Source organism: Myodes glareolus, chromosome 9, assembly GCF_982192425.1.
Source record: "Myodes glareolus chromosome 9, mMyoGla1.1, whole genome shotgun sequence".
Lineage (NCBI taxonomy): Eukaryota > Metazoa > Chordata > Mammalia > Rodentia > Cricetidae > Myodes > Myodes glareolus.
In genome coordinates this window covers 45,585,208-45,608,065 of record NC_142034.1, presented here as the reverse complement: position 1 = coordinate 45,608,065, position 22,858 = coordinate 45,585,208, and the positions used below count along the sequence as shown (strand labels likewise).

At 44.5% G+C, this 22,858-nt stretch overlaps 1 protein-coding gene across 1 annotated transcript; it reads right to left on the bottom strand.

The window, feature by feature from the left end:
* Positions 1-2,107: 2,107 nt before the first annotated feature.
* On the bottom strand, positions 2,108-8,617 carry Cryba1 (crystallin beta A1). The gene is made up of 6 exons (XM_085694435.1): positions 8,575-8,617; positions 7,608-7,672; positions 6,544-6,662; positions 5,051-5,192; positions 2,517-2,659; positions 2,108-2,255 (listed from the first exon to the last, which is right to left on the bottom strand). Exons 1-6 carry the CDS (start codon positions 8,615-8,617, stop codon positions 2,108-2,110), a joined length of 660 nt encoding a protein of 219 aa, XP_085550561.1.
* Between the last annotated feature and the right edge of the window lie 14,241 nt (positions 8,618-22,858).

The window sequence follows — 22,858 nt, the reverse complement described above, 5'->3', positions numbered from 1 at the left end:
TTTGATTATCAAAATTATTCAGTTGTTAAAGGTCCGGTTTTTTAAAATGCCAAGCTGATGAGAACAAGTTTAGAAATTGGGCACGTTAGCTCCATTCAGTGCAGTTGCATGTACTAAGTAGCTTCACTTGACAGGAAGTGTGCACTTAATAAGGTTGTATAGATGTGCTGGCCAGACCTTGTTATTCATCTTTTAACAGATAATTCCTATAGTTTCCTTAGGGCATTTGTAGTACAGTTGGGTAGAAGATACTACCAATGGTGTTTTCCCCAGGCTCCTACATAAGAGATACTTCATTTCATAGCGTTGTCTATATCTAAAAGAGGATTTACTTCTCTTCTTGGTGTGTGTTGTTGACTTTGAAAAGACAGCAAAACTTCTGCTCATAGTGGAAGTTAACTAAATAGTAAGATTCCAAAATGTGGTCTATAATGAATAGCCTTATAAACACAGGTAGTAGCAAACAGCATGGATGGCTTTCAGTACTCTTGAGCATTTGTCAATAGTTCATTTAAGTCCAGTCTTAGAACATGCTGGTAGCTAGGTTTTGTGGTGCACACGTGTAATCCTGGCGACCAGAAGGCTGAAGCAGAACAATTAGGAGTTCAAAGCCAGACTGACCTACCTAGCAACAACATAGCAAATATATTGGAGAAGTATAATCTCCGTATTGTGTGCACAGACATTTACTTAGGAGCTGGGTTGCCTTTAATTTTGGGAAAGAATAATTAGTAAATTACAGTTGTGTTAGATGTTGGCCCTTTTCCCTATGAAATTTTTTTCAGTATTTTGCCCAGTTTAAAAAATAATAAAACTAGGTATTTTCTAGATAGAAGAACAGTGGCCAGAAATTTACTGTTTTGCTAAATAACTAACTGCTTAGGTATTTACTAAAGCTGTTGCTGATGTTATGAATTTCAAGGAAGTATCAGTTACATGATGATCTTCCTTTATCAATGTCTTACTTAATGTTCAGTGTTTTAAAAATACAAAATTACACTCTACAACCATACTCAGATTTACTTATTTTATCAGAAAAACTTGAGAGATTTGTAGATCAAATAAGACAATAAGTGTACATTGTTGAATAAAAAATTTCAAGTTTTTGAGGTGTTTGCGTTATTTTTCGTGTGTATTTTGATTTTTTAATTCTTCAGTGAAAGCTTAAGATGGTAACATTGATATTTTCAAAGGTTGATTGTGCAAAGAACACAATATGTCTCTTTTCTTGTGGCACAGTCCTGCTATGTAGTTGTGAATGTCCTGGAACTCACTATGTAGACCAGGCTGGCCTCAAGCTCACAGATAGTCTCTGCCTCCCAAGTGCTCGCATTTAAGGTGTGGCCTTGCCCATCTTTTTCTTGAATAATCTTTGAGGTATCTTCTTGCCTTCCAGAGAGTGTTTGTTAAAGGATTTTTAATGGGCGGGGTGAGGTGTATATATATAGGTGCCTGCAGAGAGACAGATCCCTGGATCTGGATTTAAGTTTGAACCACTTCAAGTGGGTGCTGGAAGCCAAAGGTCCTGCAAAAGCAGTACAGCACTCTTAACCAAAATTTCTTAAGTTCTTAATTTTTAAAATTGTAAGTTGAAAAAATTCTTAAGATTATTAGAATAGTGGAGATAGGGAGAAAATCGGCATAATCAGTCAGAGTGATAGTATTTGGATTATTTGATACAGGAATATTGTCCTTGACCTGACAAATAGTTGGCAAGGGTATTTTGAGTTGTTTGCTTTCCAAGATGGTTTTTCTGTGTGGCTCTGTGTATCATAAAACAAGCCATGTAAGACCAGGCTGACTTCAACTGAACTCAAGAATCCTCTTTTCCTCTGCCTTTAGAGTGCTGGAACTAAAGTTGTGGCTTTAAAGCTACCTGGGCTTGGAATTTGGAGTTTTTATTAAGACTATCTTTAAAATGTCAGCCACAAGAGGGATTTGTGTGGTAGTTGATTCAGTCTCAGGCTGGTTTTTTATTTTATTTTTTTAAATGACATTTATTCTGGGTTTTAGCAGCTAACATTTGGAAGCAGTTTCTGAGTAGAACATAAAGCCTAGAGTGCTTAGCAAGGTTTCATACTTGAGAAAATTTGGAACTTTTAATCCACTATTGTTGGATACGGCGAATTGACTGGATCTGGGAAGTCTGAGCATGAGATCCCCACTCTCTCCAGTGTTTGTAGTCTCCTCCATGATGGTCACATTCCAAGATGTACTGGTAACCACGATATCCAGGATACTGGTAGCAAACCCAGCTAGGAAATTTCAAAGCATATTACATTATTAAATGTAGTTAAGAACCTGACATAGACCCCCGAACTTGAGTGGTACTGGGTTCCAGGGCCCCAGAGTATTAGTATGACTACAAAGGATTGACCTTAATTGTGAAAAATTTGTCTGTCTATAAAAGCTCTTACAGAGGTACTTAGTGGAAGAAAACAGAACAAGCAGTAGTTAGGGTGCCAGTGTATGGAATCTAGTAAACCCTTGGCGTCTTAACATTCACATGTACTTACGCCCCACATTGTATCTTCATGGAACCAACTTCATTGTTAAACCAACCCATGGCTTGCAAGGAAGGGTAGTCATCACATATCTCCCACTGGCGTCCAATAAAATTCTCTTTCTCAAAGATGGTAATCTTAGACTCTTTATGATTCTATAACCCAGAAGGTAAAACCTTAGTAGTTATTCTCTTGCTATTTTTTTTTTCCAAAAGTTGCCTACTGGATGCATGATCTTTGACGAGATACAGTCTAAACAGGAATTTATAAGAAAAATCCTGATGGGATTTTTTTTTCCCCAGCACTCAGGAGGCAGAGGTGGGCAGATTTCTGGGACCTTGTCTACAGAGTTCCAGGACTGCCAAAAGTACACAAACCTTATCTTGAAAGAAACCAAAAAAAAACAAAAAAAAAAAAACAAAAAGCATGATTCTAACCCAAGTTAAAGATAATCTTTGCACTTCACCAATATAAGACAGTGTAAAATAGCCGGTTCTGGTGGCACATGCATGCCAGTAGGATTTGCTGAAGAGGCAGGAGGATCATGAGTTTTAGGACAGCCTGGCCTACACATTAAAAATGTGTAGAAGATGCATTAAAAATATGATACATAGTCACTTTGGTTTTTGGTACTGCTGTCCATAATCTATACAATTGTTTATGTACAGCCCCAGCAAGGTCTTGCTATGTATAAAACGCTGTTCAGTAACTGAGTGGTTGCATTTTTGTTTCTAGTAACCTCCCCAATAAAGTACATGATTTTGGTTCAGAGGTATTCATATCTAAATTCATGAGAAGAATCAAAATGTTTTTAAAAGCTAGCCCAGACAAGTGTCACTCCCAATATCAGGACCATTTTCTGCCCTTAGAAATCTAATTGACTGGGAAGTTGTTCACGCCTTTAATCCCAGCATTCAGGAAGCAGAGGCAAGTGGGTTTCTGAGTTCAAGGCCAGCCTGGTCTACAAGAAGTAGTTCCAGTACAGTCAGAACTGTTACACAAAGAAACCCTGTCTCAAAAAAAAAAAAAAATTCTAATTGTTGGTCTGTTTCTGCTTAAACAAATATTCGAGATTGTCTTTAAGTTTTCTGGGTACTAGAAGTAGAAGTGTGTGCACCACCGTGCCCAGCGCTCTGGGACTAAATGCAGCCTGATGGAAGCATTCACTTCCAGCTGGGGTCACCATGTCGGGGGAGGGGGACATATAGAGTCTGGGCACCGAAGCAGGCAGTAGCTGCACTGCACACCCTATTCCTGTACTAAAATGTATTTTATTTTTTTTTGGACAGCTGCTGTGATCTGCCTTTGACATTTTCAATTACTTATTTCTGCCACTTTGCTCTCTACCTGGCTTGATCTGCCTTACCTCAGCCCCTAAATTAGTCACTGAAAGCAGATTAAAACCATAAACTGAAAGAAATACTGAGAAAATTGCAACAGAAAAGTATTTTCAAAATTAGAAAAGATGACCAAGTTTGGCCAGTTCAACTATATCCTAAATGAGAGCTTAATTGGAAATTGGATATTTAAGGAACCGAAAGAATGATTTGGTGCCTATGTTTAGAGAAGGAAATTACTCATTTTAAATGTGGCCAAGTAGTGCAAGAAATAATTACAGTCCTCAGAAACAGATTAGGAGTGCTTCTTCCCCATTTGTACATAGTATATCTCACAAGAATGTTGTTACATTGTTTTAAAAATAGACTTAAGTTTTTATTTTCAGATTCAGTTTAGAATGCCGCCTGGTTCATTGTTAAATGGTGCCTGGTGTTAAAAATTTTCTTATCACTGGGCAGTGGTGATAACATGCCTTTAATCCCAGCACTCTTGGGAGGCGGAGGCAGGAGGACTTTTGTGAGTTTGAGGCCAACGTGGTCTACAGAATGAGTTCCAGGACAGGCTCCAAAGCTACAGAGAAACCCTGTCTCAACAACAAAAAATTATCAATGCAGATAAACAATACTAGAAGACCTGCCCATTTAGTTTCTACTTGCTGAAGATGTACTCAAGCATCACCCTGGGGTTTTTGGTTTTGTTCATTTTTTTCTCTCCCATCCCCTCCACTTACCCCCCTTCACCCCACTCCCCCATCTACTTTACAGCTTAAGGCACATTTCTTTGGGGAAAGTCCAAGGCCCTTCCTACTATGTCTAGGCTGAGCAAGGTATCCATCCAAAGAGAATAGGATCCCAAAAGCCAGTACAAACACTAGAGATAAATCATCCTGTTTCTTTAGTGAAATCTTAACACATTGCAATTTAACTGGCCATAAATTTGCCTTGTACTACAGGGTAAGTGGTTTCTCACCGGTTGTCCTATAGCATAGTGGATCTTGAATATATGCTTCCTGCCTCTATAAGAAGTCCCTTTTTGGCATAAGGGGGGAAATCAAGTCATAGATTTAAAGGAAGGGGACAGTGTTGTTACTCTTTACTTTCATCCTTCCTGTTACATTCAACATAATCAACAGAAGCAAACAAATGTCAGTCTGACCTCATCTTTTACCCAACTCACATGTAAAAAAAATGTCAAAATTTCAGACTCACCGCTGAACAGATAGGGCGGAAGGACATGAGACGCTCAATATGATAGGCGTTGCTTCCACTCCAGGCATCCCATCGAGGGTATTCTCCTCTCTCCAGGATAAACTGTTGTCCACAGAAGCTGGTATGTTCATAACCAATCCAGCTGCCAAAGATAGGTAATGGTATATGGCCTTGGAGAGAAGGCCTCTCTTGTTTAAGATGAATTCATAGTGGGATGAAATATCAAGTCAGTCACAAAGCCCTAGGTAATGAATGCTCATAACTTTGATCAAACAGATTTGTAAATGTATTTTGAAATTACTCACTGGAGATTCTCTTTACCTAGCAATGTGTATTAAAGCTGTTTCCATTCTAGTGACCTAGACTTAAGATTGATGATGACTCATTGACCTTTTTTTTGGCTCTAGATCTTGTAAGCCTTTTCCTAAGAGCGAAAGCATGATGGGATGGGTATCTGTACTTGTTTCTTTGTTACTTTAAGGGTTCTTACTTTTGCTTTCCATACTTTTACCTGAATGGAGCATTCTAGTTAAGTTGTTAACCACTGAATCTTATGTAATTGAAGATGTCTTAAAGTGTTTTAAAGGGCTGAGGAGCTCTGTTTTGGTACAGAGCAGCTTGTGGGAGCTTGGTCACATGCAAAGCCACTTCTTCATAGACCAAGAATACTAGTATGGGTTCACACCTAGTCCTGCTAGAGAATCTCTCACCAAGATTGACAATAAAGAAATTTCTGGAACACTGAGAACTAATGTGTTTCTAGATCCTTGAGATTTCATTCCTTTAATAGAGAAATTAACTAACAGTGTCTGCTCTGGGACAATACATCTGTGTCATGAAATGTCTCACTCAGCCAGGTGGTGGTGGCAGCACTCGCCTTTAATCCCAGCATTCAGGAGGCAGAAGCCGGCGGATCTCTGTGAGTTCAAGGCCATCCTGGTCCAGAGCTAGTTCCAGAACAGGCTCCAAAGCTACAGAGAAGCCCTATCTCAAAAAAACTTCTGTCATTCACAAGAATTTCCCTTCAAGTCAGGTGGTGGTGGTGCATACCTTTAATCCCAGTACTCTGGAGGCAGAGGTAGGCAGAGGCCAGAGCTAGTTCCAGGACAGTCAAGAGTACACAAAGAAACCCTGTCTCAAAAAAATCAAAAGGAAGAAAAAATAATTCCCTTCTCTTTATTTTCCATGGGCAAGATAAATAGGCTTCTGTGCCTGTTCTGAAGGAATCGAAAGGCATGGCCTATGCACTTCCAAAGCACAGATTCAATTACTGTCATTGTCCTGCCCTGATGCAAGTATATTACCAAGATATGAGCACCATAATTCCTAGCTTTGAGTTACTTAATTAAGCATGGAACAATTTTCTTTAGGAAATAAGATGCCTCTAAGAAGTGATTAACTTCTGGGGGAAAATTTCTTATGCCCTTATTCATGGTACCATGTCTAAAGAGATTTGAAAAAGGCCTGTCAGCTCTATTGGTGTCCATACTCACGCGCCACACTCCACCTTGAGGGATCGGACATTATCAAAACTACTCTCGGAGACATTTGGGCAGGAACTGGTGAACTCCATCCTCTTGCCCTGGAAGTTTTCCTGATCATAGATGGTTATCTGAAATGGATTGAAATGGGACAAGAAAGAGAACCAGGTACACTAATAAGAAAAGAGGTGCAAGTTTAAGAGCTTGTATTTATCCTGTAATTTCTTTTTCGGTTTTTCGAGACAGGGTTTCTCTGTAGCTTTAGAGCGTGTCCTGAAACTAGCTCTTGTACACCAGGCTGGCTGGCCTCAAACTCACAGAGATCCCCTTGCCTCTGCCTCCCGAGTGCTGGGATTAAAGGCGTGTGCACCACCACCCAGCTATCCTGTACTTTTTTTTTTCATCACTAGCCACAGTCTAGAATACCTGATAAGATCTCTTCCAATATAGACATGACAAAAAAGGGGTTCAAATAAGCCCCGCTGCTCAGTGACATGTTCAGGCAGTTTATGATAAGAATGGTCTTTCAGGGATAGTGGAGAGCTCAATTGACCAGACCAAGACCTTGTGAACTCTTGATTTCACCAAGTGTCCTGCACCCTTATGACCCAGAGGCCAGGATTCTGGGACTCCTAAAAGTAGCCTGAGGATTATTTCTTTGCTTCTAAAGTATAAAAGGGTTGTGATAAATCTTTTGTCTCTTCAACTAGAACTTGCTTCCTTACCTAACAAGCTCCCAAAACTGTGACCATGCCTCAGAGCTGTCCAATGAGGAAAGGATTAAGTGTTAGGGAAAGAGTGAGAGGCCTGGAATCTGGCACTTGAGCTCAACAGCAGACTGAGTAGGGAGGCCTGGATCCCATGGCTTGTTTGGGATCTAACGGCAAGTCTGACAAGTACCGTCTCCCACCCATCATGGACATCCAGGGGCACCCATCCTGGAAGCCTCCTCCAGAACAGTTTGTTGTTGGATGGGCACAGCCAGAGAGCAAGTACGACCTTATAGCTACTGTGCGGCAGCACCTCAGCCCTGCCTGTTGGATCTTTCCATTTTCCATGTGATTGGATCAGCTTACCTTCCATGGCCCCAGGGACCCTGGCATGGGGTTGGTCTGAGCCATCTTGGTGGTTGGAAGAGTTTCTGGAAGATATAACATCAATGATAAGACTTTCAGGATGGGGATAGTGAGGTAAGAAGGCACAAGAAAAAGGAAAAGATGCTTGAAGTCCCAAATTTTTTTAGGATTCTGGCTCTGGTGCTATTTACCCAAACCTCAGGTTTTCCAATGACAAACCTTTTACATGTAGTCACTGTAAAAATTATACCAGGAATGCAGATGAAAGACTGCAAAGGCATTTGGACCTCTTGATAAATGTACCTTCTGTCCTTCTACTTGCCTTCAGAAACAACATTGCCTGGGTCTAATGTACCCTAATATCAACTTTCTGACAACTGTCCAGACTCCATTTATCTAGTCATTCAGGCAGTAGGGTCAGAATTCCCCACCTTACCTGCCCCAATTAAAAGGCAACCTGTACTTGAATCTTTTGTGGTCTTCTAAGTACCAAAATTGACCTATTATTCTGTATGTCCATACTACCACCCTGTCTTCCTCTGTCTCCTAGATCTGTTTTGACTTTTCTGTCTTCTCCACTCTGCAGATTTTGACTTCTCCCTCACTTCCCTCACTTCTCACAATACTCGTCTGTGTTGCTATTGACTATATAGTGGGTGAGCATCTCAATAGCAGGGCTGGCAATTCCTGGGTGATTGATATAGCACCACGCCAAAGAAAGCTGTGGAGTCTCCAAATAAGCAGCATCTCCTACCCATTACACCTCCCTGTGCCCAAAGGGAAGCGGTTATTGCCATATAGGTGACTCCTCAAGGTAGCAAATGAAGCTGTCCACTAACCAAAGTTCCCCACTTTCCCTACCTTCAAAGGCTCTAACCTCTAGGCAAGAGACAACTGGTTCTTCCTTTCCATTTGTCTCTTGGGGGAAAGAAAGTAAAGACAAAGATACCGTGAAAGCCTTACTCACCGAGCTCCCTCTGCACAGTCTGGGTCTCCATCTGTTGCCACATCCTCTATGAATCCCCTCTTTATAGTCCTACAGCCAATGTCCAATGGCTCTGTCAGCATTCTGTTTTCCCTCTCTCTTTGTTTCTCCTGATCCTCAGAGCTTTTGTGGCTCAGTCTACTGGGTGGGGGTGTGTCCCTCCGAGCTTTGTTTAGGGTAACAGAAGTGCAGAGGCCCTACTGTTGGGCAGAACTGGCTGTCCAGGTAGGTCTTCTCTGAGCAGTTGGGAGCCGAGGACAGAAGCACTCTGTAGTGAGTGTTTGTCCCTATCCTATTCTGCCTAGGATCTCCCTAAAATTTTGATAGGTTCTACCAAACACACCAAAATGGACCACATTTATTTTTTCATAAATATGAAAGTAAAGCTGGATGTGGTGGTACACATCTTTAATCCTAGCACTTGGGAGGCAGAGGCAAGTGGATCTCTTGAGTTTGAGGCCAGCCTGGTCTACAAGAGCTAGTTAGGACTGATACACAGAGAAAGCCTATCTCAAAAGAAAGGAAGGAAGAAAGGAAGGAAGGAAGGAAAGAGAAGCTCATCACATGAACAACTATTGCATGAGAGCTCATGGGGTCAGTTAGCAGGCAAGTCATTGACATGTTCCCCAAGTGTTCCTAAGTGTTACAGGCAGCCTAAGCTGCCACCCTCAACCTGAACACACACATTATTTTCTTCTATCACCTTATGTCCCAGAAACTTGAGGATTTTGAGGTCTCTTGTGATAATTACCAAGCTTTCAAAATAACCTAATATGGAGGTTTGAGAAGCTGTTGTTTCTTTTACAGTGCTGGGAAGCAAACCCAGGGCCTATACATGTCGAACCAGCACTTGATCCTGAGCAACACCTCCAACCTCCCTATGTGATGCTTCACAGAGATGTGGGACATTCCTTCTTCTCCCTCCTTGTCTGAGACTCTGCTTTGCCTGTCCTGCTTTAGACACGACCTCGAAGCTCCAGGTCACAGTCCCATTTCTTTCTGGGGAAGTTTGAGCACAGGCTATCCAAGGAGTAGAAACATATGAAACCAGCTTGCAGTCCTGTCCCAGACCGGGCATCACAATCTCCCGTCCATCCTTAATGACTATGGTATATATAATGTTGACTGTCCCAGACCAGGCATCACAATCTCCCGTCCATCCTTAGTGACTATGGTATATATAACGTTGACCGTGAATCTGACCATTCGTTATCGATCCTCAGACAACCCCATGAAGAGGTCAGAGTTGCAATTATTTCACAGGTGAGTCGACTGTGGAACGGGAAGACTAGATTGTAAGCAAAGTCCCCTCTCTTTTTCCGCTCTGATCTGGTGCCTGGCATTGAATGATCATTGCTGGCCACCTACAGCTGTCAGATAAGAAAGGTGAAGGGATTAAGGCAGTGTTAGGAACTCAGGACTCAGCAAATCGTAACGGTTTCATTAATTGTGTCAAATAAGATTGCACCTTACTTGTCTCATAGAGACAAGTAGAAGCAAGCAACAGACTTTAGAAAAAAATGTGTCAGATAAATGCTTTCTTTGAGCTGGGAAAGACCACATTTATTCAGTTTTCATTTCCCAGCAGTTTCCTTTATTGTCTGTAATGCATTCTATCACACACCCCAGTGTCTTTGGTCAGCTTTCCCCTACTCCCTTCTCTCTCTCTGTGTGTGTGTATGTGTTCATGTGCAGTGGGGATGGAACCCAAGAGACCTGAGCATGCTCCATCCCCAGCACTTGCCAGACTGGTTTTCTAACACTAACCCTAACCCCCACCCCTAATCCTATCTATCAGAAACATGGATTTCGAATGTCTTCTAAGCCCACACACTCATTGCACAAGCAAGTAAGACAATGTAGGGATGTGGTTGACATAGGGGAAATATGACAATCCTCCCTCTTCAAAGTTTAAAACTTGGACCTCTTGTCACTTTGGCCACATGCTAGGGATGGTTGGTGTTCAACCTAATTTTGTGGGTGGTTTGTCGCCCTGGCCTTGCCTCTGGGCCCAGGGGTAGGGAAGTGAGGCCATGGGGCCAGGGAAGCCCTTGGACTCAGCACATTGTGGAGAGGACAATGGGGCTAGCCAGGCAGCTGAGCAGCACTTCCGTTGGACACAGCAGGAAAGATACAAAGCAAAGGGCCCCGTCAGCATTCAGTCAGCTTCCACCTCCCCCACAAGAGCCTGCTCTGGGGGACCTTTTCTCCCCTGTCCCTTTCTACCTCTTTAAACAGGAAAGAGAGTGGGGGCCTGGCTGATTCTGAAAAGGCTAAGAGGGCCAAGCAATAGCAGAGATTTTGGGAGACATCTCAAATTTCTGAGATCATCTACTGCTTTCAGGCATAGAGAGCTAGATGTCCGTTGGCCAGAGAACTCCAAGGTTGGCTCCCTTCATTTGAGACGGGTTTTCAAGTGGTCCAGTTCAGAGGTACGTCACAGAATTTTCAGTGCTGCAGACTTGCCCATTTCCTCCTACTAGGATCCCTAAAACTGATATAGGGAATGGGTGTCTAGGTAGAACACGTCCTGTGGATGACACAATCCGCTCTCTATTTCTGACAAGCAGAGGTAGATTGCTTCTTCCTTAGGCCCGCCTGACTGCAAGAGAACAACACTGGACACCCAGTTAAATTTCAATTTCCAGGGGGCTGGAGAGATGGCTCAGTGGTTAAGAGCATTGCCTGCTCTTCCAAAGGTCCTGAGTTCAAATCCTAGCAACCACATGGTGGCTCACAACCATCTGTAATGAGGTCTGGTGCTCTCTTCTGGCCTGCAGACATACACACAGACAGAATATTGTATACATAATAAATAAATAAATATTAAAAAAAATAAATTTCAATTTCCAGATCAACAATAAATGTATCAGGATAAAGAGGTCCCAAATTTACCATGTTTTTGATTTTTAAGACAAGGATTCTCCATGTAGTCCTGGAACTCACTCTGTAGACCAGACTGGTCTTGAACTCACAGAGATCTACCTGTCTCTGCCTCCTGAGTGCTGGGATTAAAGGTGTGAACCACTACTGGCTGACTTTGAATTTCTGATCCTCCTACCTCCACTTCCCAAGAGAGTGGGAATGATAGGCACAAATAACCATGTCTCCTTGGGAACCCATTCTGAACCACTCTCTTTCTCACCATTATATCTATCTTTGGCTTAATCTCCAAAGTTCTGTGCCCTTCCCCCCAATTTCTCCAGCCCTATTACATCAGTTACTGCAAAGTGCCTTAGACAACAAGAAACGAAGACGATTATCTAATTCTTTTAATAACACAAGAGGGTAAGTTTGAGCTTGAGCCCTCCAGGGGTGTTTCTGAGATGGAGGCCGTTTCCATCCTGCCCTACTGATGTCAGTGTTGACTTTGTTTCTCATTGTTGGGTCTTTTCCAGTAGCAGCTGGGGTTGTGTGCTTCATTGTACAGAGTCACTTGTGGGGACGTTCTGGAGAGGAGGTACAGAGACAGACACAAAGAGACAGAGAGGCTTCTGTGACTTTCTAGAGATCACGGATTTCCCAGGAGCCCCAGCAATCCCCATTCCACACCTTACAGGATAAGATCAGCCGAAGGTGTAGACATTTGGCTGCATTGACTTCATATCTTTTCTCTGATTGTTTGTTTTGAGACAGGGTCTCACAGTGTAATCCTGCCTGGCCTGAAGTTTGATGTGTAGACCAGGCTGACCCCGAACTCACAGAGACCCACCTGCCTCTGCCCCTCCCAAGGCTGGAATTACAGGCGTGCACCACCACCACCTAGCTGTAATGTGTAATCTTACTTTGTTTCTCCCACTTGTAATTCTCTGTCTCTGGTCCTCTAGTCTCATCTTTTTATGTGTGTGGTGCTGAGTGGTTGACCCAGGGCCTGGAACATGATAGAAAAGCACTCTATTCTTGAGTTACACCCTGGCCACTATTCCTGCACTCTGAATTGTGTGTGTTGTGTGTTCCTGTGCATGGTATAAGCAAGTACCCTTGAGGCCACATGTTCATGTCTAGTGTCCCCCTCTATTTTGTTCCTCCTCATTTGTTTATTTTTCTACTTTTTTTTGTTTTTTGAGACAGGGTTTCTCTGTAGCTTTGGAGCCCATCCTGAAACTAGCTCTTATAGACCAGGCTGGCCTCAAACTCGAGATCTGCCTGCCTCTGCCTCCCGAGCGCTGGGATTAAAGGCGTGCGCCACCACTGTCTCATTTATTTTATTATTGTTGTGTATTATCTCATGGTCAGACATAGAGGCTGGAGGATGACTTCCAGTTGTTCTCTTCTTCCACAGTGGGTTCCGTGGGTCGGACTCATATTGTCAGATTTTCACGGCAGTCTCTTTACCTGCAGAACTATCTTGCAGGTATTTTTTTTTTTTTGTTTTTGAGACAAGGTTTCTCTGTTGCTTTGGAGCCTGTCCTAGAACTCACTCCGTAGACCAGGCTGGCCTCAAACTCAGAGATCTGCCTGTCTCAGCCTCCCGAATGCTGAGATTAAAGGCATGCGCCACCACCACCCAGCCCACTTCAGTTTCCTAAATTTTTTTTTTTTCTTTTTGAGACAGAGTCTCACTCTGTAGTTCTGGCTGACTTGGAACTTGCTATGTAGACCAGCTGTGTGCGCGAGCTTTGCCATGTTGCGTGAAGCTGAGTTTTGTTCGCTCTCTTTGCTGGCTGGTACCCTGCTCTCTATAAAAGTACTCTTCTAGTGCAGCTGATCACTTCGGCCGGCCAGTGCTTCCCGACCTTCCTGACGCTTCTGCCCTCTAATACAGTTCCTTATGTTGTGGTACTCCCAACCATAAAATTATTTCATTGCCACTTCATAACTGTAATGTTGCTACTGTTATGAATTGTAGTACACACATCTGACATGCCAGATAGCTGATATGTGACCATATCACATATCACACATAAGGGTCATCGATCCCCCACATGTGAGAACCTCTGATTTAGGCACTTCCCATTTTGCAGCCATCATTCACAGCATTGGTAGAAACATTCTCATCTGAGTTTCAGGTTCACAGGGGTAACCATAGCTGTCCGGGAGAAGCACAGGAATGGGATCATTGGGTGAATTTCAGCAGGCACTGTGGACAGATTTTCTGCATTGCTGACTTATATTTGCACTCACAGTGTGGCATGGCTTGGAGGCCCGCAGGTCACAGAGGACTCAGAGCTAGATCAGATCGTGTCTTATTCCTCGACTTCATCGACATTTGTTGCTGTTTCTTCTCAAGGTGAATGATGGAAGACTGATGTGAAGGCAGGTGAGACAGCACACACTTGTAATTCCAGCACTTTGGGAGTCTGAGGTAGGAGGATCTTAAGTTCCAGGTTAGCCTGTCTCAAAGGGGAAACAAAAATCTATGTGGGGTGAGGTGGTACAGGCTTGTAATCCCAGCCTGGAGGTGGAGGTCAGCTCAGCTACATGAGACCTTGTCACAAAAACAAAACAAAAGAAACTTTCTTTGCAGCCTGGACATTCCGTGAATCTAGAGCTACTTGTTGTAAGATACAAATAACTGGATCAGATACAATTTGTCCACCTGCCCCTTGGAATGAATATATCTATGGGTTAAAAACAGGTAGACAGTCACCTGGAAGATCTGCCATATGAAGTCTTGTTTCTGTTAGGTATATTGTGTGTGACACCGGCTTACTGCTGGCAGGGGTTTATTGCTGAATGAAATTCTAAAATGTTGGAATTTGTTCTGTTGACTAAGGATCCTGCTGGCTACCCTCCCGATCTTTTGTCTCTGACCACCAGGGGGCACACGTCTGACTTGAGAGCACAAGCCAGCCCATTCGGAAAACAAGTTTCTTGGAGAAAAGGGATCAGAGGCACAAGAAAGACTTGGCTAGAAGAAAAGATGGGAGTTTTCAAAGTGTGGTCCACAGGATATGCAATTAAAACGCAGTCCTGCTTGTTATTTGAGGCCTAGAGAGTCTGACTCTGTGAGGATGGAGCCTGGGCGCCATTCTGTAGTGATGAGGCAAGCAGGCCTGCTTTTCGACCCGTCCGACTCCTGCACGGTTAGCTTTACACCTGAAATAACAACACACAAATTGTATTCATTTAAACAGTGCCTGACCCATTGTCTCCAGCCCCTTATTGGCTAACTGTCACATATTAATTAACCCATTTCTAATAATCTGTATATCACCACGAGGTCGTGGCTTACCGGGAAGATTCTAACCCACATCCATCTCGGAGAGGAGAGCCATGGCGTCTGCCTGACTATGCTTCTTTCTCCCAGCATTCTGTTCTGTCTACTCCGCTTATCTAAGCTGCTGCCAAGGCAGTTTCTTTAATAACCAATGAAAGTAACACATAGTCAGATGACCCTTCTACATCAGGGAACTCTATGTTAAACAATGCGAATAGCCATTCCCTCCTATCCCCGGAATAGGACTGACTGTATTCAGACCTTGGGCTCAACACCGACTTTGGGCACGTTAACTCTGTGATCTCCAGTAATATAGTTAATCTAGAATTCACTATTATATTCCAGACTGACACAAAAACACAGCTAGTTCTTAGAATTGCTATGAACAGTAAAGGAATCAATTTGCATAAAAAGTAGTACCTGGAAGCACCTATCTCCATAACACACACAGACACACACCCACACACACACCCACACACCCACACCCACACCCACACACACCATCCAGTTAAGAGTGCTGGCTGCTCCTCCGGAAGACTAGGAGTGGATCCCAGCACCACGTGGTGGCTCACACCGCCTCTAACTCCAGCTCCGGGGAGACTGGCGCTTTCTGCTTCCCCAGGCACCAGGCATGCAAGTGTTCAACAGACACACATGCAGGAAAAACGCTCACAGATATATTTTTAAAGTTCTTAACTTATAATCATAGTTTGAATCTAAGGGGTAGAAGAGAAGAGGAGGGCCTGTAGTGTTCTTCTTCTCATCTGAAACAAAACAGAAAACCGGGAGGCCAGACAGAGTGTCTTCCAGTCACCACACATTGGGAAGAGGTTACTAAGGATGTGGGTCTGATCCTTCCAGCTCTGACGCCCTGGATGCTGATTTCCTCCGTACTTTGAAAAAGGAGAGACTTGTAGTTGTTTTTGTTTGCTTGATTGTTTTTTCTCCTTACTTTTTTTTGGGGGGCCCTCCACCCAGCTCCCAAATAATCACACACAGAGGTTTATTCTTTTTTTTTTTTTAATGAATGCCTGGCCTTAGCTTAGCTGATTTCTAGCCACTTTTTCTTAACTTAAATTATCCTGTCTACCTTTTGCCTCTGGGCTTTGATCTTTCTCTATTCTATATACCCTTTTTTACTTTTTAACTCTGTGACTTGCTGCCCCTGGAGTCCTCCTCTCTTCCTCCCTTGCTCATCAATCCTCTCTTCACAGATTTCTCTTTCTATTTATTCTGCCTGCCAGCCCTGCCTATCCTTTCTCCTGCCTCACTATTGGCCATTCACCTCCTTATTAGACCAATCAGGTGTTTTAGGCAGGCAAAGCAATACAGCTTCACAGAGTTAAACAAATGCAACATAAAAGAATGCAGCAAATCTTGGCATCATTAAACAAACGTTCCACAACATAAACAAATGTAACACATCTTAAAATAATATTCCACAACAGAGACTTACAGGCTCTGAAGAAATCTAGAGCATCTATTTCAGAGGAGCCAGAAGCACACAAGATGGGCATGTTTCCGAATGCAAAGTGTGACATTTCACTGTCTTTGGTCCCTCAACTGTGCTTCTAACTCCCTCCTGTACGGCTGCACTGGCTATCTGCTGGCTTCTCCCTCCCATTTGCAATGCAGGGGGCTCACCATGGGCTTCTTACATCTATCTGAGCCTCCTTCTCCATCTCCTGTCTCAGCAAAGAGCGTCACCATTTAAATCCACTCTCCACTTCTGCCTCCCACTTCCCACACCGTCCCACAGTTGCCAATGCCTGTCAACTCCTGCTCTGGCCCCGTTTCTCCCATTCCATGAACGGAGGCGTCTGTCGTCAATGGAGCCATCACTTCAGACACCTGGCTTCCAAGCAGACTCAGGACTCTACACTCATCTCCAGTCTCCAGCGGCCTAGAGTGTCAACGGAAGACTGTTTGTACGACATGAGCCTGCTCGACTAGTAATTAAAGCCCTGAGCTTGGTGCACAGAGGGTGATGGCAGCATGAGTTGACTTGAGCAAGGATGATACAGACAAGCAGATCTTTGATCACCAGGGTGCATAGTGAGGGGCCCTGGGCAGGGGGAGCAGAAGGAGCTGTGAGTGTTGGAGAGGGAGATGTTATGTGGGGTGAGTGAGTTTATGTGAGCACACTGAAACGAGCCTGTGCCCTTTTAGTTGTAGAAGGCCGCAACCACACTTCCCACCATAGATGGCGCTGCACCGCCAGGTGAGCTAGAAAGCTCACACGTGTTGGTAACTTTCCACTATTCCCAAGGTATCACCTGGGACTGGGAGCAGTTGACCAATCCAAGAGTGACACGTCTGAAGCTAGGACTGTTTCATATATAAGGGATGGCTTCCTTCATATCTGGGTCTCCGCCATGTGGCTTATGCTCTAGCTCCCAAGAGGATTAAAGCCATTTCTGCAGAAGGATCCTGTGTCCCGCGTGGTTCTTGCAGGCGAGGCCGAGCGCAGGACATCTGGTGCTGAAACCCGGGAAGAAGAAGAACTTTGCACCGCCGGAGACCAGGAAGGATTCAGAACTGCAGGCATGCATGCTCAGAGAGGTACGCTCTAAAATCCAGAGAGCATATCAGAAACTGAGCAGCAGTGGGTGGTTGTGCGCTCACCCAGATAAGTTAAAAAGGACCCCCCAGTGATGCTAAGAAAGTAAAAATGGGGGAGAAGGCTGACTTACAAGGTCAAAAGCTTTATGTTATGTTGTTCATGTTGTCTTTTGTGTACCGGATAGGAGAAAGATATTTAAATTTAGAAACTGCTAAGGATATGATGTTTTGGAAAAGAGGTTCTGTTTTCGTCTCCACAGAAAATGAGAGCCTAAAGGTGTACTTGGGATTTATGTGGTTTGAATCACCGAGACCTCCTGAAATGTTATAATGTTTACCCCTAAAATACAGCGGCCCAATTCAGCAGGAAGCAGCCAAAGAGACTAACGGCGCCCAAATTCTCTAAAAGATTAAATGAGGTCCTTTCAGTGATTGCAGAGCAGCAAGCCTGCTTCTCTGAGTTCCGCTTTGCTCCGTACACCGGTTTGGGCTCGGAATGGGTGCAGCTGGAGCTGGAGGGCAGCTGGAGCGGAGCTTTGCTCTATGGCTATGGTGGGAGGCACGTTGCGCCGGCTCAGTTGGTACCTGGCCTGGAGGGTGTCACGGCGGTGCCGGGAATGAGAGCGGTGCCACAGGCAGCCGGGCCAGAGGGCTTACAATGTACCTGGAACTATGAGGGTCTCTGAGGCTAAAATGGCTCTGGTTCCATTTGGCTATGCTAAATGATGCTGACTTCAGGCAGGGCTGGTCGTAATTATCATAATAAAAACGCAATTAAGGTTTAGACACAGTAAACAGACAGTACCGTATTACATCTACATAGTGCGACTTAAGTTTTTAAGAACTGCTTAGCATTTTAAGAACTCAAGTCCTCCTAAAAGATTGCTATGTATACGCTTGGCTTGTCTGGTGTTTCAGGATCCACAGGGAGGTGGATACGAAGGGCCCTTGGATTTTGGGGTGATTGGGTCGTTGGCTGGATCTGTGAGAGTTTACAGCCGCTTTTGCTGTGGCACAGATGTTGAGAGTTGGCTAATAGGAAAGCGGCCCTGGTCGCCGCCTCTCCCATCAGCCCCTTGAGCCGCAGCGGCTCTGGCGTGGACCTTGAGATGTTGCCGCCTGTGCCGCCTCGGTCTGGGTGTCGGCTCCTGCCACACTCCCCCACCAACACAGCCACAGAGGACTGGGCTGGCCCCGCAGGGAAGGCGGGGGCGCCTGGGGGTGGAGCCGCCACTTCCTGGCCTGGGACACGGGGATCCGCACAGCGAGCAGGCCCAGGGCCGCACACAGCCCTTGGATGGCGGGCAAGCTCTGGAGCCCGAGGCCACCGTACCGGCAAAAAATACGGGAGCCAATAAATCTTAAATCTAATATCAACAAACAGGGCCTGGGTTTTTCCTAGGCGCCACTGGGACAGCACGGCCTATATCATAAAAAACAAAGACCCTCAATCAGTTATCTACCACAGTGGCTACAACCCTGGATCAGCAGGCTACCATAGATACATCTATTAGAGATAAAATAATGGTTCTTAATCAAATAATTGACCTAATACAAAAACAGGTGGATATCTTATGACAGCTTGCCCAATTGGACTATGAATGGAAAACTCCAGCCTTATGTATGACCAATGTACCATATGAAAACTTTATAAAAATGGCTAACTTGTCCCGAGAATTGTCTTTGTATCTTGCAGGAGAATTTTGATGATTTGCTGTCCTCCTTGAGACGGTCCATCGTGACAATCAACTCCACACGAGTGGACATAAGCCTGGCCAAAGAATTCCAGTCCTAAGTCGTGTCCTTCATCCCCTACTTCAAAGAATGGGTGGGGGTGGAAATGTTTTGGAACGGTCCTGCTATGGAACAATGTTTCTCCTCTGGATGGTCTGCTGACTCTAATCCCAAAGCCATAGGGATAAAATGGTTTTTGCTCAGCGCTGGCTGCCCTGGAACAGGGAGCCTCTACTGATATGTGGCTATCTATGTTAAAGCAATAAGGTTTAAGCCAACCAGCTCCTACACCCCTAGGACTGTGGTCCATGGCACAGGATGGAGTGCTTGGCTTAGCTAGCCCTAAAGGTTGTCGAGCTAAAGAGCATCACACAGAGAATGGCCCTCTCTGAGAGATAAGTCGCCCTGCATAAGGGTTTCCTGCCATATATTCCCTTTCCTAAAAAAATGACAGAGGGCAGGCCGGATAGGTTCCAGGTGTCATAAACCTAGGGGCAGATTCCATGTAAGCCCATTTTAATGTTTTCATTTTGGGAAGTGCGACCTCTATCTTTACCTTCTGAGGGAGTTGCCTTTCTGCAAAGAAGTAAAATTAGGGGGAGATGTAGAAGGCCGCAACCACACTCTCCACCATAGATGGCGCTGCACCGCCAGGTGAGCTAGAAAGCTCACACGTGTTGGTAACTTTCCACTACTCCCAAGGTATCACCTGGGACTGGGAGCAGTTGACCAATCCAAGAGTGACACGTCTGAAGCTAGGACTGTTTCATATATAAGGGATGGCTTCCTTCATATCTGGGTCTCCGCCATGTGGCTTATGCTCTAGCTCCCAAGAGGATTAAAGCCATTTTGCAGAAGGATCCTGTGTCCCGCGTGGTTCTTGCAGGCGAGGCCGAGCACAGGACATTTAGTGTCTGCTGCTCCTCCTGTCATGTGGGCTGCATGCACCTGGCTTGGGAGGATATCTGTGTACATATGTGTGTGAGGTAGGACAGGAGAGACAAACAAGACAAACAAGACAAACGAGAAATCGGTGTAAACCAGGTCGAAGTTAATTTTTTTCTCTTAATTAAAGTCCCATCTAAGTGGTCTGCTGTTGCTTGTTTAATTGGTTGTTTAGGTTTTTTTGGGAGGGGGTTGGTATTTAGAAATAAGCAAATAGGCCTGGAGTGCTGGTTCAGGGCTTAAGAGCACTTGCTGCTCTTGCCAAGGACCTGGGTTTGGTTCTGAGAACGTACAGGTGTTTCAGAACTGTCTCTAATTCCATGTCCAGGAGATCTGACATCCTCTTCGGCCTTTGTGGCACTGTATGTGCACAGAGCCTCATATACATGTAGACAAACAGCCATATCCATATTTTTAACCATTTAGTGCGTTGGTGTTTTACCTGCATGTCTGTGTGAGAGAGGGTGTCCGATCCCCTGGAACTGGAGTTACAGGCAGCTGTGAGCTACCCTGTGGGTGCTGGGAGTTGAACCTGGGTCCTCTGGAAGAGCAGCCAGTGCTCTTAACCCCTGAGCCATCTCTCCAGCCCTTAACCTTCATTTGTATTTTATGTGTGTGAGTGTTTTTGCCTGTATGTATATATGTACACTATATGTGGGCCTGGTACTCTCCACAGTTACAAAAGGATGTTGAATCTCTTGGAACTGGAGTTACAAATGATTGTGAGCCCCATGTGGGTGATAGGAAGTGAACCTGAGACTTCTGCAGGAGCAGCAAGTGCTCTTAACCATTGAGCCACCTCTCCAGCCCAAAAGACTCATACACATAAAATAAAAATAAATAAATCTTTTTTAAAAAAATATTTATTTATTTATTATGACAATATTCTGTCTGTGTGTATGTCTTCAGGCCAGAAGAGGGCACCAAACCTCATTACAGATGGTTGTGAGCCACCATGTGGTTGCCGGGAATTGAACCCAGGACCTTTGGAAGAGCAGGCAATGCTCTTAACTACTGAGCCATCTCTCCATCCCCAAAATAAATAAGTCTTAAAACCAAAGCAAAGTCATGGATTAAAGAGGTGACTCAGTGGGTAAATCACTTGCTGCCCAGATGTGAGGACCTGGGCTCGAATACCTGGGGCCCACATAGAAACTGGAGGTGATCCAGCTGCGACGTCAGTGTTCCAACACAGCAAGATGAGAGAGAGAGAGACAGAATATTCCTCCAGAAACTCGAGGTCCAGACAGACTGGTGCGTGTGACAGAGAACAAAGAGACCCTGACTCGAGCAAAGTGATGGTGGGAACCAACACCTCCACAGGTGGATCATGCCCAGACTGTAGTATTCATGTACCCACCCACACCCACACCCACACACATGAGTGTGTATATACACACAAATAATACATAACTCCGGAGAGGCATGAAGGGAGGAGAGAGAGAAACACAAGATTTTGAAAAATGGATTGTACTGATATTTTGTTTGTCTTTTAACAAATAAAGCTTGCCTGAAGATCAGAATGCAGAGCTAAGCCACTAGAAGCCAGGCAGTGGTGGCACATACCTTTAATCCTAGGACTCAGGAGACAGAACCAGAGGGATCTCTGTTAATTCAAGGCCACCCTGAGCTACACAAGATTGAATCTGTCTAAAGGACACACAAAGGTGATCCCAACACTTGGAATCACACAACTTTAATCCCAGCACTAGGGAGGTGGGGACAGGAGTGATATGGCTGGACAGAGAGAGGAATATAAATTGGGAGGAGATAGGAACTCAATGCAGTCTGAGGTTTAGTGGAGACAGTTGCAATCTGAGAACGCAATCTGAGGATAGGATTGCCCCTTTGATCTGAGCGTTGGTAGAGGTAAAAGGTCTCTCTAGTGGCTGGTCGATCTGCTTCTCTGATCTCTCAGCTTTCATCCCCTAACATCTGACTCCAGGTTTTTAATCTCTCTCTCTCTCTCTCTCTCTCTCTCTCTCTCTCTGCCTGTCTGCCTGCCTGCCTATCTGTCTGTCTGTCTGTCTGTCTGTCTGTCTATCTATCTTTCTTGTATACAGTGTTCTACCTGCAGGCCAGAAGAGGGCACCAGCTTTCATTATAGATGGGCCACCATATGCTTACTGGAAATTGAACTCAGGACCTCTGGAAGAACAACCAGTGCTCTTAACCACTGAGCCATCTCTCCAACCCTGGGTTTTATTTATTAAGACCAATTAGAGTTCGTGCTACAACGGATTGCAAATTATTTGTCAGTGCCCTTTTTGAGTCGATGGGGTGTTTGGGACAACCCTGACCAGTAGAGTATGTCAAGCAGAGCAGGCAGAAGTGGTACCAAGCTCAGATGCAAATGGGCTCAGGGGCCTCTCTTTGTCACTAGAGCAATTCCTTTCAGAGTCCTGAGCATCTGGGTAAGAAGGCTGTGTGTCCTTGGCTGTTATGCTGGGCGTTGCAGAAGTACCTGTGGTATTCCAGCTGACACGTCCGGTAGACTCTGTCAGCTGTTCCTGCAGGGATGCCAGACACGTGAATGGAGCTGCTTTACAGCCCTAGACAAATGTCACTGAGTGACCTCAGCCAATGGCACAAGGAGCAAATAAATCATCCAGCTGACCCTGCCTGGAAATTGCTGAATCATTGTCATGTATACCAGCATTCAACAGAGTGTAGGTCACATGATCACAGCCAGCTAAAAAGCAAGCTGGGAAATGGGTCTTTATCTGAGTGAACAATGCCTAGCTGTAAATAAAGGTTGTCCTATTACTATAGAAGAAAAGCAGTTTATCATCAGGAAAAGATAAGCAGGCTTTGCCACTCTGTGTGTGTGTGTGTGTGTGTGTGTGTGTGTGTGTAGAGAGAGAG

What these genes read in the sequence shown, in the direction of transcription:
- Cryba1 (XM_085694435.1), bottom strand. Translation starts at nt 8,617, where the DNA reads ATGTGGCAACAGATGGAGACCCAGACTGTGCAGAGGGAGCTCG. An exon ending in GGTCCCTGGGGCCATGGAAG is followed by an intron (nt 6,663 to 7,607) that starts GTAAGCTGATCC and finishes AATCCATTTCAG; the next exon opens with ATAACCATCTATGATCAGGA. An exon ending in TCCGCCCTATCTGTTCAGCG is followed by an intron (nt 2,660 to 5,050) that starts GTGAGTCTGAAA and finishes TCTGGGTTATAG; the next exon opens with AATCATAAAGAGTCTAAGAT.